The sequence below is a fragment of the Tetranychus urticae genome, chromosome 2, assembly GCF_039701765.1.
Source record: "Tetranychus urticae isolate SD_2017Ah chromosome 2, NJAU_TeUrti_SD_1.0, whole genome shotgun sequence".
NCBI lineage: Eukaryota > Metazoa > Arthropoda > Arachnida > Trombidiformes > Tetranychidae > Tetranychus > Tetranychus urticae.
Window position 1 is genome coordinate 25,428,204 of NC_142959.1, and position 18,134 is coordinate 25,446,337.

Below are 18,134 nucleotides of genomic sequence, written 5' to 3' on the forward strand. Positions count from 1 at the left end.
AAGAGGAAGTACGCAATGTTATCCTTTTGATAACAAGCGAAAAGGTACAGACTGCGATGGCGCCACTAACAATCTTTTTCTCGCAAATTTTGAACTTTTTTCAATAAAATTGTTTACATTTACTTTTTTCCCATTTTTTGGTCTCTTTCTCACTGTTAACTCTCCTTTTGACTTCTTATCGCTCTAATCTATATGGGGTGTTGAGAAAGTTTGTGTAGGGTAAAAAATCATCCTCACTTGCGTATAGACATTAAATTATATTTTCACCTTCTAGTAAACTTGAACATAAACTTTCTCAACACCCTATAGCTCTCATTACTGTGCTCTCTGTATTCCTATTAATCTTTGCTCTTTGGTAACTTACATGCATTTCTCCTTGAACCTTACCCCGCATTTTATGGATTTAGCAGAAACTACTGTTTCTCAAAAAGATTAGTTTTCATTTGTGCTGCCTCTTGTTATACTCTTTGGTTCCCTTTCTCTACTCTTTCTGTGCATGTTTTTATAAAAATATCACATTGACTATATGACTGCAATGAGACTTGCCTCTCGTTTCACATTATCAACGTTTATTTATCTTTTGATTCCTTCATTTTTGTTTGATTGTATCGTTCGTGCTGATTGTTTCACCTAAATTATGTGTTGCTCTGTTTTATATTTAATTAATTGTCTACATTTAGTGTTAAAATTTACCTGAATCTGTGTCAAATAATAGCAATAGTTTATTCATTGCTCAACTAATTTTACAACATTACGTTTTATGCCCAGTCTTATTTTCATGTGAGTTTTCAATATCTTCTTGTAAAGATAAAGCTTTCCAATGTTTAGCCACATATTAAATGAAATTGTGTTTGTTTGTTAGTTTCCATTATCTTGACTGTTTCAATATGGATTAATCTGTGTTTGGTGATATGTCTCGATGAACTATACATATTTAGTCAATGTTTCTATTATCATCGTGTGAAATCATTTTACTCGTTATTTATTACAAAATACTTAAACCTTGGATTCTCATTTATGATCATCATTTTTCTGTTTAAACTCAATCTCTATTTTATAGTATTACTGAATCAATCAACCATTTAATTTTATACTTGGTTTTATTCTTCTTTCAGATTATGTGATTGATCGAGAAATTATTACCATTGGCCTCTTAAATTGTCTGCAATCTTTATCCACATGACGATGGTGGACCATGGCATTTTAATGTTTGGAAGGCCTTGTAGCAATAACCTGATTTGTTTCACTGCTATTCTCTTGATAGTCTTAATAAATTATGGGATTAATCCTGCGTTGGGCTGTGATGGTTTGTTCTCCAATATTGGAACTACTTCAAATGATATGACCATTCAAGAAGGTGATCCATTTGAAATAAATTGTACATTATCCTCTTCTCGTATCACCCTCTCTGGTAAACAAGTTGAAGCCAACTCCAAAATGTTATTGATGAAAAAAAATGGAACTCGAATACCCAATGTAAAAATTCGTATCATTGATGACCTAACAGCCCAGTTTAAAGTTAGACGGACATCCATGAAAGATAACGGGTTTTATTCGTGTTACTTTGATCCAGGAGTGAGTGACCTGAAAGCAGCCTTGGTTTGTGGGACTGAAGTTAAAATTGCTCGTAAGTTTATACCATCATTAAATATGTAATAAATATGTAATAAATTGTCCTAATGTATGTCTTTTTGTTTATCTTTTCACTCTCTTTAGATGCGCCAAGTGAAAATGATGATTTCCAGTTTAGTTGCACCGGCTATGATTTGAAAAATTTCACGTGTGATTGGGAACCTTTGAATTATAATGTTAAAACTGATTACCATTTACACCTATTAGTCGGAGGTAACTTCAGTTTTTCGTCTTGCACTGATAACGACAAGCCTTCTTGTACATTTTCCATCAAAGATGAATCGCCTTACCTCATTTCGGACAAGAAATTACGGTTCCGTTTAGATGTTATTAATAAAATGGGCTCACTTTCCAAGACCTATGAAATTGATCATTACTCAAATGTTATTCTTGGCCCTGTCTCTCAAATTAAAACCATTGATATTGGAACTCAGAATGTAATGCTCAGCTGGGAGCCACCTACAAGTATTTTGGACGATTTTTATCTTGAAAACATTACTGAATACTCCATAAATGTTTATCAAGATAATTATCCAACTGATTTTACTGCATCAAAAAAGGATTATACTGTGAAAATGAACATTACTTTAAAAAAACCAATAGGACAATTCATAGTGAAAAATGAATTAAATTTTAATGTAACATCTTTAATTCCGTTTACATCTTATCGTTTCTCAATTCGTTGTCGAATGGTAACTGACACTGGACAAAGTCAATGGGGTAAAGAGTTGGAAAAAATTGTAACCACAAAACCTGATGGTTGGTATTCAATTGTATACACTATATGATTTTATTTGATAGTGATTTTACAGTGATAGATCAAGATAGCAAAAAAATGAAATAACAGAGGTAGATGAATCAAACATTTATTATCATCATATGACAATTATCTTCTCGTTATGTTGAATGAAGAAGTTCAATTTAATTTTGTCATTCAATGCAATTCAATTACATTAATTTTTGCTATTTTGTATTTACTATTACACATCCAAAATGATTTTTATTCATAACGATCTCTATTTTTTCCCTACAGTTCCATACAAATATCCTAAATTTGAAGTTGGGGCGTTTGAAGTGACCAATCTAAGAGAGGATAAAAGAAATATCATGGTTTACTTTGAACCAATGGATCCACTGGACAGCAATGGCCCAAACTTAACTTACGTTCTATCAGTCAGACCTTTCGCTGTGCATGTAGCCCCATATAACAACAGATCACCTGCAAACATAAGGCTTACGTTACAAAGCCCACCAAGCCTCGAATCGTCAAGTTTTTTCATCCCTCATCAAAAATCAGAGTTAACACCATCAAAATATTCTCCGTCAGAAGTTCATTCAATAAAAAGAGATGAAGTGCCATCAGTCAGACTTACGCTCCCAAATGCGATTCAATCAAATGAATATCCTCAGGAAGTTATCTCAGATGTAAAAACGTTCCGCCATGAAATCGAAAATTTAGATAATTCCATGGGATACAGATTGGAATTATCTTCTCATAATAATCTTGGTTATTCAAAAGAAATTAGTATTTGCTATATTCCTGCTCAAGGCTCACTTCAATCTAATATAGACCAAGTCTATGCGATTGATTGGGGAAATGGAAACTATTCCGTTTACTGGTCTACTTCCTTTAACGATATCGTCTCTCACCAATACGTTTATTGGTGTGAAACCGCTGATGGTCTTAATTGTAATACTGCACCTTCAAGTAAACAGGTATCAAAAGACGAATTAAAAACTGATCTAATGTTACCTGTCTCTAAATACAAATTTGGTGTATCTGCGATTGTAAGCTCGGGTCTTTTCTCAAATGGCCTTAAATGGGCTTATTGTATAGAGACTGCTATGGACTTATCTTCTAAAAATCGTATAAAACGATTTGATTTAATCTCGATCAGTTCCAGTTCAATTAAAGTAACCTGGGCACTTGATTGCCCCGCGTTAAGTTACTTTATTCAAAAATATCAAATACAATTTTGTCGTGCGGATCGTCCCTGTTCGGAAACTTTAACCATTATTGATGTTGAGAAAAAAGCAGTTGCCGTTGAAATTGATGATTTAACGCCCGGTACAACTTACAATTTTACTCTTCATGCACTCACTGATACTGGTCAGGAAATTGAAAGTCCAATGCGAACTTTTGAGACCAAGATTGATTCGACTTCATTAATTTTCACCATTCTAATCATAATTGCTGGAGTCATCACCATTTTATTAGTTGTATATAGTTTATTTGTTTGCAGCATGAGAAAGCGTAAAGATCAAAAAGAATTAAAGAAAGCTGTCGATAGCAATTGGATACCAAAGATGCCTTCACGATTAAAGGGAGATGCCAATATTCTGCTTAATCCTTTGTGCCGAGAAACTCGTAATGAATACGAAAATAAAGAGTATATGAATGCAGATTCAACAAATACAACCAAATTCATTGGCAACGGGTTAAATACAAAGTTAAAGATGGACGAGGCAATAGCAAACAATGGAAAAAATGTTATCATTTTGTCAACCATCAGTGACAATCAGTTGCACGATGTAATAAATAGAAGATCATCTTCATCTTTACCATCAACCTCATCTTTACCATCATCTTCATCATCATCATCATCATCATCAACACCTATGTCATTAGGATCAGTAGACCCTGATGAAAGATTTGATTCATCTAATTACAAAAAAATAGATGGTACAAATGTAAAAAATATTACAGCCAAAAAAGAGAGGAAATCTTCTGATGGTTGTGGCTGTGATTCCGAAGATTCTGGTTACAGTGCTAGACTCTCAGATAAACATCCTTATTATAGAGCTGCCTCATTCAATATAAGTGGAATCATAAGATCTATTAACGAAGATTCACCTTACATTGTACCTGATATACCTTCAGGTATACCCCTTGAAAAGATCTCAAACAATGCTTCACCAGTAGCCCGTAGTCTTTCTGATTCCGATTTAAGTTATAATGGTTATACCGTAATCACAATTGATTCACCATCGAAACAATCAAATGGCTATTTATCAGATCTCCATCGTGACCACGGAAACGACGACCAGAAAGACATTCAAATTGTTTCAAATGGCTATGTTTATGGCTAAAGATATAAATATTTACTAGTCTTTTATGGTCATGTATATCGTCTATTTTAATGTACTAAATCATTAACCATCATTTATTTTTTGCCAATCAATCATCTTCATGAATCTTGCATCAGTATCCAACTGGTTCAACCAAACTGAATTCCAGATCTTATTTTCACAAAATTGGAATAAAATGTGTATCTAAATTGAGACTAATAGTAAAGAGTCTGCTAGATGAGGAGCATTACAATGATAAAGCGCTATGTAACCTTGGCAATGATCCTCATCACCAACATGATTCAATTCATTTTGCTCCTTTTTTTTGTATCATTATCCTTCTGTCTTTTACATCTTCTATTGTTATCCTCCTCTTTTTTTGCCATCATCATCAATAATAATAACTTTTCATAGCTTTGACTTTCTTTCTCATTCTGTCTCTATTAGACTCTTCCTCATCTCTTCATCTCGGTGATGGATAAAAACAAACTGTTACAGAAAGGCTTGTTGTTTTATCATGCTTTTAATCAACTGTTATAACTGAGTTAATTCATATCAGGCTTCATGCAACGGTTTACTTCATTTGTTTAACTCCAAGCAAACTCTCGTTTGTTTTATAAATCATAATCTAGATCCAAGAAAGATCATTGAATATGATTTTTGCGTAAAGTGCATGTGATTTTGAATCAATCAAGATAATCATATGACACAAATCATTAAAAATCCTTGCTCATATAATATTACAAACAATGTTAGATGCATGTGAATAAAATATACAAAGTAATATAAAACTAAAACTAACAAAAAGCTATCATCGCTTATCATCATTAGATAACTTATTTTGTTGATAATGACGATCATATGGGTAGAAGCAGAATCAATCATTAAAATGAACATTGATCATTATGTCGTCTCTTTTATACCTCAAAGTTTTGCTGATTAATAAATTATAATTTATAAATAATACAATAATCTGGATAATGATGATTAAAGTCAATCCTTTATTGTTAATTCATCGAGCTATAGACTAACAGGTTATGAGTTTTACAGCTTTTGCTGTTGAAGTAAATACAAAAATAGATTATCCGCAAATGAATAAACAAAGAAACAATTAAATAAGCCACAAAATTGAGACGGATTCAAATTAAGCTGTCAAGTTGATTAATTTATTTGTTTATTTGCTGGTAAACTGAACTGTGTTGGTTTGCTGCTTGCAAAAGTAACAACTGATTTGGATTGATTAATAAATGAATGTTTAGATTGAAAATTTAAATTGAAAAATGGTTCAAGTTTGGAAAAGTTTGGAAGCAAAATTTATGACCAAATTTTGTGTCATGTCATTAAAATGTTCAACAAGGTTTTAACTTGGTATCAACATTTTAATGTTAATGATAATGATCCTAGTTTGAGGGCTACAATTCACCACGAATGATGATGATGATGGACACAAAAAATGATGAAGGTCAATCATTATTTTGGACTATAAAAAGTGAAAGAAGCGTCTCGATGAAAGGAAGAAAAGGGAACAAGAAAAGAGGAAGTTCGATGATTATGATGATGATGTTAATGGTAAAGAAAGTAGAAAGTAAATCGACCTGAGACAATATATTATCCGGAAAAGGACTGCAAGACCATCGACTATAACATTTAGTGATCGATTTTTGTTCCTTTTCCAACAAAAGATAATCTATTTTATTTTATGATCAAAATAATCGACATAAATTACATTAAACTCAGCTTACAGAGTGGTTAAACTCTTGAAATTTGAATTACAATTGTAAATGTGAAAAATTATGATTATTATCAATTTATGGAATCATTTTTGAGGTCATTTGCTTTTGCTTCATTGATCATGTAAACTATTTCCATGTAATATTTATCCGGAACAGGGAATATAAAAAGACTGATCAGGAAGGATGAGAAATTAACAGAATCAAATATTGTTCTCTGATGAGCTGAATTTTTTATCCAGTAATTGGACCAACATTTCAATTTTCATCAGATGATCAAAATTTAGTCAACTTTCATCAATCATTGCCTAAATATATTATAATGAACCATCTGATGAGTTTCGATGGTGTACTGAAGAGCTGCGAAATAAAATGGTTATAACGATGATTTTAAACTGCGTTTTGTTCATAAACTTGAAGGCAATGTATTACTAAGATGTTGGGTCAAAACAGGAATCGGTTCAGTCTAAAAGTTACATTTTACAATTTGAAGTGAAACAGAAGAAACTGTTCTTAGAAACTGTTGCTTCTATTGCTTTTCACTTTGCTTTCCTCAAAAATTCTGCATAATCTCTTCTGGATGGAAATTAAACGAAGGAATAATTCAAGTTCAATTATCTATAAACTTGTCTGTATTCAGAGACTTACACATTAAGTGAGACAAGGCTAGTTAAAGATTTTAGCTCAAAACAGATTTCGGTTTTGACCTATCACCCTAATAAAACATTTACTTCAAGTTTATAAAAAACGCAGTTCAAAACAGCCATTAAAACCATTTTACAATTTGAAGTGAAACAGAAGAAACGGTTCTTAAAGGTTTGGGACCAAAACAGCAAAAGTGAAAAGCAATAGAAGAAACTGTTCTTAGAAACTGTTTCTTCTGTTTCACTTCAAATTGTAAAATGTAAACTTTTTGACTGAACCGATTCCTGTTTTGACCCAACATCTTAGTAATACATTTACTTCAAGTTTATGAACAAAAACGCAGTTTAAAATCAACATTATAACCATTTTATTTCGCAGCTCTTCAGTACACCATCGAAACTCATCAGATGGTTCATTATAATATATTTAGGCAATGATTGATGAAAGTTGACTGCTAATTGAATATCTGATGTAAATTGGGATGAAAATTTAAATGTTGGTCCAATTATTGGATAGAAAATTCAGCTCATCAGAGAACAATATTTGATTCTGTTAATTTCTCATCCTTCCTGATCAGTCTTTTTATATTCCCTGTTCCGGATAAATATTACATGGAAATAGTTTACATGATCAATGAAGCAAAAGCAAATGACCTCAAAAATGATTCCATAAATTGATAATAATCATAATTTTTCACATTTACAATTGTAATTCAAATTTCAAGAGTTTAACCACTCTGTAAGCTGAGTTTAATGTAATTTATGTCGATTATTTTGATCATAAAATAAAATAGATTATCTTTTGTTGGAAAAGGAACAAAAATCGATCACTAAATGTTATAGTCGATGGTCTTGCAGTCCTTTTCCGGATAATATATTGTCTCAGGTCGATTTACTTTCTACTTTCTTTACCATTAACATCATCATCATAATCATCGAACTTCCTCTTTTCTTGTTCCCTTTTCTTCCTTTCATCGAGACGCTTCTTTCACTTTTTATAGTCCAAAATAATGATTGACCTTCATCATTTTTTGTGTCCATCATCATCATCATCATCATCATCATCATCAACAACATCATCATTCGTGGTGAATTGAAGCCCTCAAACTAGGACCATTATCATTAACATTAAATTGTTGATACCAAGTTAAAACCTTGTTGAACATTTTAATGACATGACACAAAATTTGGTCATAAATTTTGCTTCCAAACTTTTCCAAACTTGAACCATTTTTCAATTTAAACTTTCAATCTAAACATTCATTTATTAATCAATCCAAATCAGTTGTTACTTTTGCAAGCAGCAAACCAACACAGTTCAGTTTATTCAGCCAATAAACAAATAAATTAATCAACTTGACAGCTTAATTTGAACCCGTCTCATTTTGTGGCTTATTTAATTGTAACTTTATTTATTCATTTGCGGATAATCTATTTTTGTATTTACTCCACCAGCAAAAGCTGTAAAACTCATAACCTGTTAGTCTATAGCTTGATCAATTAACAAGTCGTAATACCTAATCAGCTGCATGATCAACAATTAATCGATTGATGACTTTGATCATCATTATCCGGATTATTGTATTATTTATGTATATTTAAACAACGATTGTGAGGTGATATGATGGTTAGATGCACGAGGGCGAAGCCCGAGTGTATTCACTATCATATCACCGATCATTGTTAACAAACCCATTCAAATAACTAGTGCTAATAACCAAAAATATCAGTCGCAATAACTAGCGGTTATCAAGCACTGAGTTATGTAAAAATTATAATTTATTAATCAGCAAAACTTTGAGGTATAAAAGAGACGACATAATGATCAATGTTCATTTTAATGATTGATTCTGCTTCTACCCATATGATCGTCATTATCAACAAAATAACTTATCTAATGATGATAAGCGATGATAGCTTTTTGTTATTAAATTACTTTGTATATTTTATTCACATGCATCTAACATTGTTTGTAATATTATATGAGCAAGGATTTTTAATGATTTGTGTCATATGATTATCTTGATTGATTCAAAATCACATGCACTTTACGCAAAAATCATATTCAATGATCTTTCTTGGATCTAGATTATGATTTATAAAACAAACGAGAGTTTGCTTGGAGTTAAACAAATGAAGTAAACCGTTGCATGAGGCCTGATATGCATTAACTCAGTTATAACAGTTGATTAAAAGCATGATAAAACAACAAGCCTTTCTGTAACAGTTTGTTTTCATCCATCGCCGAGATGAAGAGATGAGGAAGAGTCTAATGGAGACAAAATGAGAAAGAAAGTCAAAGCTATGAAAAGTTATTATTATTGATGATGATGGCAAAAAAAAGAGGAGGATAACAATAGAAGATGTAAAAGACAGAAGGATAATGATACAAAAAAAGGAGCAAAATGAATTGAATCATGTTGGTGATGAGGATCATTGTCAAGGTTACACATCATCATAGGATCATTGTGATCATCCTCATCTAACAGACACTTTACTGTTCCTCCAAATTTAGGTTTACATCTGATTAACAAGACTTTCAATCCCATCAACATCACTGGTTTCAATAGTAACCTGCTTTTGTCAGTAAAGTTGAATCAATCGATAAATTCAAAGAGTGTGTTTAAAGACAAAGGATCAAAGTGAGTTCACAGTGAGTTAAAGACGGAAAAAATCGTTAAAATTAGAAGCGCAAAAAATCCCATTTTAAAGGAGGGTTAACCAGAGAAAGAAATGAGATGAAAATGAAGATGAAAGACGAGAGAAAGAAGAAGAGAGTAAAAGCTTTTTTTGACTTTTCTTAAATCACAAGATTCTGTTTCTTCTTCTTCTTCTCCTTTTTGCTTCTCTTCATCCCTTTTTTTGCTCACCATTACATTAAAATATGTTTCCACTCTTTACTTGTTTCCTTGCATTCAACCATCTTTTCACCATCTAAAAGCTATAAAAATAAAACTTTTTTGCTATATCTGTTAAATAATCATGATCAACTGATTTAACGATTATTCTGGTACTGTAAATTAGTCAATGAACATTCATAAAACAATTAAATCTCTGTTATATCCTTGATCTATCCAATTATCTCTCCATATCTTGTTATGCCTCTCTATTTACCATTCTCTGTCTTTCTACTTTCTTTCCTTTCTCTACTCTTTCTGTGCATGTTTTTATAAAAATATCACATTGACTATATGACTGCAATGAGACTTGCCTCTCGTTTCACATTATCAACGTTTATTTATCTTTTCATTCCTTCATTTTTGTTTAATTATATTGTTCGTGCTGATTGTTTCACCTAAATTATGTGTTGCTCTGTTTTATATTTAATTAATTGTCTACATTTAGTGTTAAAATTTACCTGAATCTGTGTCAAATCAGCAATAGTTTTGCTCAACTAATTTTACAACACAACGTTTTATGCCCAGTCTTATTTTCATGTGAGTTTTCAATATCTTCTTGTAAAGATAAAGCTTTCCAATGTTTAGCCACATATTAAATGAAATTGTGTTTGTTTGTTAGTTTCCATTATCTTGACTGTTTCAATATGGATTAATCTGTGTTTGGTGATATGTCTCGATGAACTATACATATTTAGTCAATGTTTCTATTATCATCGTGTGAAATCATTTTACTCGTTATTTATTACAAAATACTTAAACCTTGGATTCTCATTTATGATCATCATTTTTCTGTTTAAACTCAATCTCTATTTTATAGTATTACTGAATCAATCAACCATTTAATTTTATACTTGGTTTTATTCTTCTTTCAGATTATGTGATTGATCGAGAAATTATTACCATTGGCCTCTTAAATTGTCTGCAATCTTTATCCACATGACGATGGTGGACCATGGCATTTTAATGTTTGGAAGGCCTTGTAGCAATAACCTGATTTGTTTCACTGCTATTCTCTTGATAGTCTTAATAAATTATGGGATTAATCCTGCGTTGGGCTGTGATGGTTTGTTCTCCAATATTGGAACTACTTCAAATGATATGACCATTCAAGAAGGTGATCCATTTGAAATAAATTGTACATTATCCTCTTCTCGTATCACCCTCTCTGGTAAACAAGTTGAAGCCAACTCCAAAATGTTATTGATGAAAAAAAATGGAACTCGAATACCCAATGTAAAAATTCGTATCATTGATGACCTAACAGCCCAGTTTAAAGTTAGACGGACATCCATGAAAGATAACGGGTTTTATTCGTGTTACTTTGATCCAGGAGTGAGTGACCTGAAAGCAGCCTTGGTTTGTGGGACTGAAGTTAAAATTGCTCGTAAGTTTATACCATCATTAAATATGTAATAAATATGTAATAAATTGTCCTAATGTATGTCTTTTTGTTTATCTTTTCACTCTCTTTAGATGCGCCAAGTGAAAATGATGATTTCCAGTTTAGTTGCACCGGCTATGATTTGAAAAATTTCACGTGTGATTGGGAACCTTTGAATTATAATGTTAAAACTGATTACCATTTACACCTATTAGTCGGAGGTAACTTCAGTTTTTCGTCTTGCACTGATAACGACAAGCCTTCTTGTACATTTTCCATCAAAGATGAATCGCCTTACCTCATTTCGGACAAGAAATTACGGTTCCGTTTAGATGTTATTAATAAAATGGGCTCACTTTCCAAGACCTATGAAATTGATCATTACTCAAATGTTATTCTTGGCCCTGTCTCTCAAATTAAAACCATTGATATTGGAACTCAGAATGTAATGCTCAGCTGGGAGCCACCTACAAGTATTTTGGACGATTTTTATCTTGAAAACATTACTGAATACTCCATAAATGTTTATCAAGATAATTATCCAACTGATTTTACTGCATCAAAAAAGGATTATACTGTGAAAATGAACATTACTTTAAAAAAACCAATAGGACAATTCATAGTGAAAAATGAATTAAATTTTAATGTAACATCTTTAATTCCGTTTACATCTTATCGTTTCTCAATTCGTTGTCGAATGGTAACTGACACTGGACAAAGTCAATGGGGTAAAGAGTTGGAAAAAATTGTAACCACAAAACCTGATGGTTGGTATTCAATTGTATACACTATATGATTTTATTTGATAGTGATTTTATAGTGATAGATCAAGATAGCAAAAAAATGAAATAACAGAGGTAGATGAATCAAACATTTATTATCATCATATGACAATTATCTTCTCGTTATGTTGAATGAAGAAGTTCAATTTAATTTTGTCATTCAATGCAATTCAATTACATTAATTTTTGCTATTTTGTATTTACTATTACACATTCAAAATTATTTTTATTATAACGATCTCTATTTTTTTCCGACAGTTCCATACAAAAATCCTAAATTTGAAGTTGGGGCGTTTGAAGTGACCAATCTAAGAGAGGATAAAAGAAATATCATGGTTTACTTTGAACCAATGGATCCACTGGACAGCAATGGCCCGAACTTAACTTACGTTCTATCAGTCAGACCTTTCGCTGTGCATGTAGCCCCATATAACAACAGATCACCTGCAAACATAAGGCTTACGTTACAAAGCCCACCAAGCTTGGACCCGTCAAGTTTTTTCATCCCTCATCAAAAATCAGAGTTAACGCCATCAAAATATTCTCCGTCAGAAGTTCATTCAATTACTTCAATGTCAAAAAAAGATGAGTTTGCCTCAATAAAAAGAGATGAAGTGCCATCAGTCAGACTTACGCTCCCAAATGCGATTCAATCGGATGAATATCCTCAGGAAGTTATCTCAGATGTCAAAACGTTCCGCCATGAAATCGAAAATTTAGATAATTCCATGGGATACAGATTGGAATTATCTTCTCATAATAATCTTGGTTATTCAAAAGAAATTAGTATTTGCTATATTCCTGCTCAAGGCTCACTTCAATCTGATATAGACCAAGTCTATGCGATTGATTGGGGAAATGGAAACTATTCCGTTTACTGGTCTACTTCCTTTAACGATATTGTCTCTCACCAATACGTTTATTGGTGTGAAACTGCTGATGGTCTTAATTGTAATACTGCACCTTCAAGTAAACAGGTATCAAAAGACGAATTAAAAACTGATCTAATGTTACCTGTCTCTAAATACAAATTTGGTGTATCTGCGATTGTAAGCTCGGGTCTTTTCTCAAACGGCCTTAAATGGGCTTATTGTATAGAGACTGCTATGGACTTATCTTCTAAAAATCGTATAAAACGATTTGATTTAATCTCGATCAGTTCCAGTTCAATCAAAGTAACCTGGGCACTTGATTGCCCCGCGTTAAGTTACTTTATTCAAAAATATCAAATACAATTTTGCCGTGCGGATCGTCCCTGTTCGGAAACTTTAACCATAATTGATGTTGAGAAAAAGGCAGTTGCCGTTGAAATTGATGAATTAACTCCCGGTACAACGTACAATTTTACTCTTCATGCGCTTACTGATACTGGTCAGGAAATTGAAAGTCCAATGCGAACTTTTGAGACCAAGATTGATTCGACTTCATTAATTTTCACCATTCTAATCATAATTGCTGGAGTCATTACCATTTTATTAGTTGTATATAGTTTATTTGTTTGCAGCATGAGAAAGCGTAAAGATCAAAAAGAATTAAAGAAAGCTGTCGATAGCAATTGGATACCAAAGATGCCTTCACGATTAAAGGGAGATGCCAATATTTTGCTTAATCCTTTGTGCCGAGAAACTCGTAATGAGTACGAAAATAAAGAGTATATGAATGCAGATTCAACAAATACAACCAAATTCATTGGCAACGGGTTAAATTCAAAGTTAAAAATGGACGAGGCAATAGCAAACAATGGAAAAAATGTTATCATTTTGTCAACCATCAGTGACAATCAGTTGCACGATGTAATAAATATAAGATCATCTTCATCTTTACCATCAACCTCATCTTTACCATCATCTTCATCATCATCAACATCTACGTCAACAGGATCAGTAGACCCTGATGAAAGATTTGATTCATCTAATTACAAAAAAATAGATGGTACAAATGTAAAAAATATTATAGCCAAAAAAGAGAGGAAATCTTCTGATGGTTGTGGCTGTGATTCCGAAGATTCTGGTTACAGTGCTAGACTCTCAGATAAACACCCTTATTATAGAGGTGCCTCATTCAATATAAGTGGAATCATAAGATCTATTAACGAAGATTCACCTTACGTTGTACCTGATATCCCTTCAGGTATACCCCTTGAAAAGATCTCAAACAATGCTTCACCAGTAGCCCGTAGTCTTTCTGATTCCGATTTAAGTTATAATGGTTATACCGTAATCACAATTGATTCACCATCCAAACAATCAAATGGCTATTTATCAGATCTCCATCGTGACCACGGAAACGACCAGAAAGACATTCAAATTGTTTCAAATGGCTATGTTTATGGCTAAAGATATAAATATTTACTAGTCTTTTATGGTCATGTATTTCGTCTATTTTAATGTACTAAATCATTAACCATCATTTATTTTTTGCCAATCAATCATCTTCATGAATCTTGCATCAGTATCCAACTGGTTCAACCAAACAAAATTTCAGATCTTATCCTCAGAAAATTCGAGATCGATGTCCTTTTCAACTTTTCATTCATCATTTATCCATAGATTATACATTCACTTGTTATATATATTTTCACTTGAAGAAAAATGGACAGAAAATCTCCTTTGCTGAATCGTTCTCTTTTGTACCAATCTTGTCATCAAGAAAAGTTTCAAGATTCCTCAAGGTTTCCTATTTAAATAATTTTTCTGTAAATAATGAATAAAAAGATTGCTTTGTTAATTTGTCGTCCATCACTTATTTGCCTTTCTTAAGGATCATTATCGACCTCTTATTAATTACATCATGGCTAGAAACAGAAATCAATAAATTATCCGAAGATGACTTACATGATTAACAAATTAACCAATAGAAGATACAAAATCCTTGGAATTTTCCTAATTGAGCAAATAAAACACCGAATCAATGAACAACCCTAATCATAACCAATTGGCTGGTAATTTATTGAGACAAGAAACCTTGTTCTTAAAAATGGTTATTTGTGCATAAAAATCATGCAATATCAATAGTCAAGGTTTACTGATTAAATAAGGTAAATTATACTTATTGGTTAAATATTAGGCTACTATTGTTAAAAATAGCGGCTAATAACAGAGGTCGTACCTCCAGTCATGGTAAACAAACGAAAGGCTTGATCATTGTTAAACCAGTTTGTTTGTATAATTTGTACATTGAAACAAATCAGACGATCTTATTCAATAAATTCATTCTATTAATAATAGATGATTTCATCTGCTGATGTATCATTAACCTGAGCGTCAACATGAAATAATGGCAATTGATTGAACATTTTCAGCCATTTCTAAGAAATAAATCAGCTTGGATCTTTTTTTAACCCTAAAGACCTTCAGTAATTAAACCATAGATTAAACCATAGGTTAAGAAAGTTATCTGATGAGCATTTCAGAACCATCTCAAGTCAAATTAAAGATTATAGATTATTGATTACTAATTGTTACTGTTTAAGAAACAATATTAGAGGCTATTGTCTTGGTGTGATTAGATTACCAGTAAAAATGAGCGTTGATGTACCTCTTGTTGATCAGTTATTTTCAATTGTGATAATTTAATCTCAAGGTTTCTCCACAATTCTTTCACTTTCCAGTTGCAAATTGTTGAACAGGTATTGAACAGGACCAACGACAAAAAAAACAAGAAATTTATAGCAAAAAACTGAACCAACGTAACCTTCACAGCTGAACAAGATTATTGACACAGTCCAACTGAAAAAGGAAATTTGGTTAATAGTCAACAAAACAACAACATTAATACAATAATAATGTCCACAATAAAAGGCATAATGACAGCTACAAAAATGAAATTTGTTTGGTTAAATAAATTTCCATTGATTAACCAGCAAACAGTAATCACCGAACCCACAACAACAGCAACAAAAACAACAATTATTCAGCTATTTGTAGGTAGAGAGGTAAACACAGCAACCTTTTCAACATCAAACATTTTTATTGTGATGTAATGAAGAATCAATTTTGGTTGGAAATTATAATTTGTAAAAATAAAAGGCAAATACCAATTAAACCAGAACCAATTCAACCAAAAGTGTTTGCACTTGAAATAAGATGTCACCAAGTAGACTTAATTGAGAAAATATTTTTGAAAAGCGAAAACTAAACCGGCTTTGAAATTGCACTGAACCGGCGACCATACGTCCAGGATAGCCAGTTAGACTGATTTTGAGAGCAATAAAACCAAATTCACTATACATTTGACCAAAGCCAAACTGGACTGGACAAAAATCCAAAATGATCGAAGTTTGAAATAGGCTATTCGTCGATAGAATGAAAATATATTCAAAAGCAAATGTAGATAATTTTATAGGAAATAAACCAAACCAGAACTCGATTAGACTCTGAATGGAAAAATCCAAAAAACTGATTTAGTTGAAATACCAGATTCACCAGATGTACTATGCACAGTGTCCATTGAATGAAAAACAGAAAAAACCCGGTTTCTGGTTATTTGGTTTTTTGTTCAATTTGACTCTTATTCAGCTGACTAGTTGATGTAGGGCCAACAGGGTCAAAGACAGAAAGAGTAATGTTGTCCACAGCCAAAGTCTATTTTCAAACCCAATTTTCCAGTTTACTCATGGATTAGTTAAGATTGCTTAGATGATCCTTTAAAACACAAATTTTGGAACAGTAAATTAACCAAAAAACGATCCACCAAAATAAGGATAAGGCAGACATTCAAGATCAAAGTGAAACTGGTAGAGATTATACTTAAGCTTTGAAAAAGCTTAAAGTCCATATTTTAAAAGGCTAAATTTTTACTTGGCTCCTAGAAATTCACTCATTTTTTTATGAATAAAAGCATTTTGATGGTTAAAAATTAGATTACAGTTGACAAAATTAACTGTTTTAATTTTTTTTCAAGTTCAAATAAAGTAAACAAACAAATTAATATTGTAAAATTAGATTGCCCGTTCAATAGTAAAAATAAGGGCTATTTTAAGAGAGCCTCATTATTCAGCCGATTTCTGTAGTTCGTTGTTTTTTCCTGGTCTTTCTAAGAAGGTCAAGTCTCATCATCCTTTTACTTTCATTATCATCTTTTTACTTTTACTTTCTCTCTCATTCATCATCTTCCACTCCCTCTTTCCCTGTCTCTCTCTCACCAAATTTTCCTAACAAATTAATCGAAAGTTGAAAAAATAACGTTTCAATTTGTTTTCATTTTTGCCTCACTCAACATGTAAATACATTTCTATAGCCTTGCACTTGTGTATTTTGTTAATGTGATTATTGGTGATCAACTAATTATTATTTATAATCCAAAAGTAGGCGTTTCAAATAATTCTGAAATTACTTTCATCGCATCAATCACTCACACTTGAATTATGTTTCCATTTCAGTGAACTTTTTGTTTCCAGTTCTGTTATTTTGTAGTGTTTTCATCAGCTATCGTCATCTTTGGTCAACCAGTGAGTTTTACCTTTTCCTCTTGTTAGTCATCCCTATCGTCATCTTTGTTCATTCTCTTTCTCTCTAATTCCCACCTCAAAGACTCCCTAAGACTTCCTCACCCAATCTTATTCTTAAAACCTTTTCCAGAACCATTCAGTAAACATCTAGACGTGAACAGAACCATCCAAGTAAATCCATCAACTGCACATTCTGGTTCAACTTCAACTCTATCCTCATCTTGCACTTTCAAGCCTTTTCCATTCATTTATTTCATTTTGTGTTTCTTTCGTGTCTCTGTCAGTTTATCCACTTCATCTGATTCTGTGGCATCCATCTGGTGATGCTCTTGAGCTGAATTTTTCACCGTGAATCCTGACTTTCTCAATCTGTTTTCTTCGATTTCATCATCAATTTTCTTGAGCGAATTGTTGCCAAATTTCCTTTTGTGGCGGGGAAATAGCTGCAAATCATCAAAAATTGATCAAGCCTGAAAGGTACGTGTTGATTTGGTTGTTTTATTATCATTTGGAATCATGTTTGTTAACAAAATTACCAAATCTTCCT

At 32.2% G+C, this 18,134-nt stretch overlaps 2 protein-coding genes and 1 long non-coding RNA gene across 5 annotated transcripts; 2 read left to right on the forward strand and 1 right to left on the reverse strand.

Annotated features, from left to right (window-relative positions):
• The first annotated feature begins 83 nt into the window (after positions 1-83).
• On the forward strand, positions 84-5,121 carry LOC149094201 (uncharacterized). 2 transcript variants are annotated; one of them, XM_089267120.1, is made up of 4 exons: positions 84-780; positions 1,116-1,627; positions 1,717-2,391; positions 2,666-5,121. In XM_089267120.1, the coding sequence occupies exons 2-4, from the start codon at positions 1,180-1,182 to the stop codon at positions 4,720-4,722; spliced, it is 3,180 nt and encodes a 1,059-aa protein (XP_089123246.1). In that variant the 5' UTR covers positions 84-780; positions 1,116-1,179; the 3' UTR covers positions 4,723-5,121. The 2 variants fall into 2 exon arrangements, with proteins under 2 accessions (XP_089123246.1, XP_089123247.1); XM_089267121.1 differs by having other exon boundaries at positions 101-355.
• Positions 5,122-9,829: 4,708 nt separating this feature from the next.
• Positions 9,830-14,865, forward strand: LOC107360295 (cytokine receptor domeless). 2 transcript variants are annotated; one of them, XM_089267493.1, is made up of 4 exons: positions 9,830-10,085; positions 10,848-11,359; positions 11,449-12,123; positions 12,397-14,865. In XM_089267493.1, exons 2-4 carry the CDS (start codon positions 10,912-10,914, stop codon positions 14,472-14,474), a joined length of 3,201 nt encoding a protein of 1,066 aa, XP_089123619.1. In that variant the 5' UTR covers positions 9,830-10,085; positions 10,848-10,911; the 3' UTR covers positions 14,475-14,865. The 2 variants fall into 2 exon arrangements, with proteins under 2 accessions (XP_089123619.1, XP_025016179.2); XM_025160411.2 differs by having other exon boundaries at positions 9,895-10,512.
• LOC112538640 (uncharacterized) lies at positions 14,567-17,232 on the reverse strand. Its single transcript, XR_003081886.2, has 3 exons — positions 15,676-17,232; positions 14,973-15,020; positions 14,567-14,831 (listed from the first exon to the last, which is right to left on the reverse strand). It is a non-coding gene; the product is annotated as an uncharacterized LOC112538640 (long non-coding RNA).
• Positions 17,233-18,134: the final 902 nt, after the last annotated feature.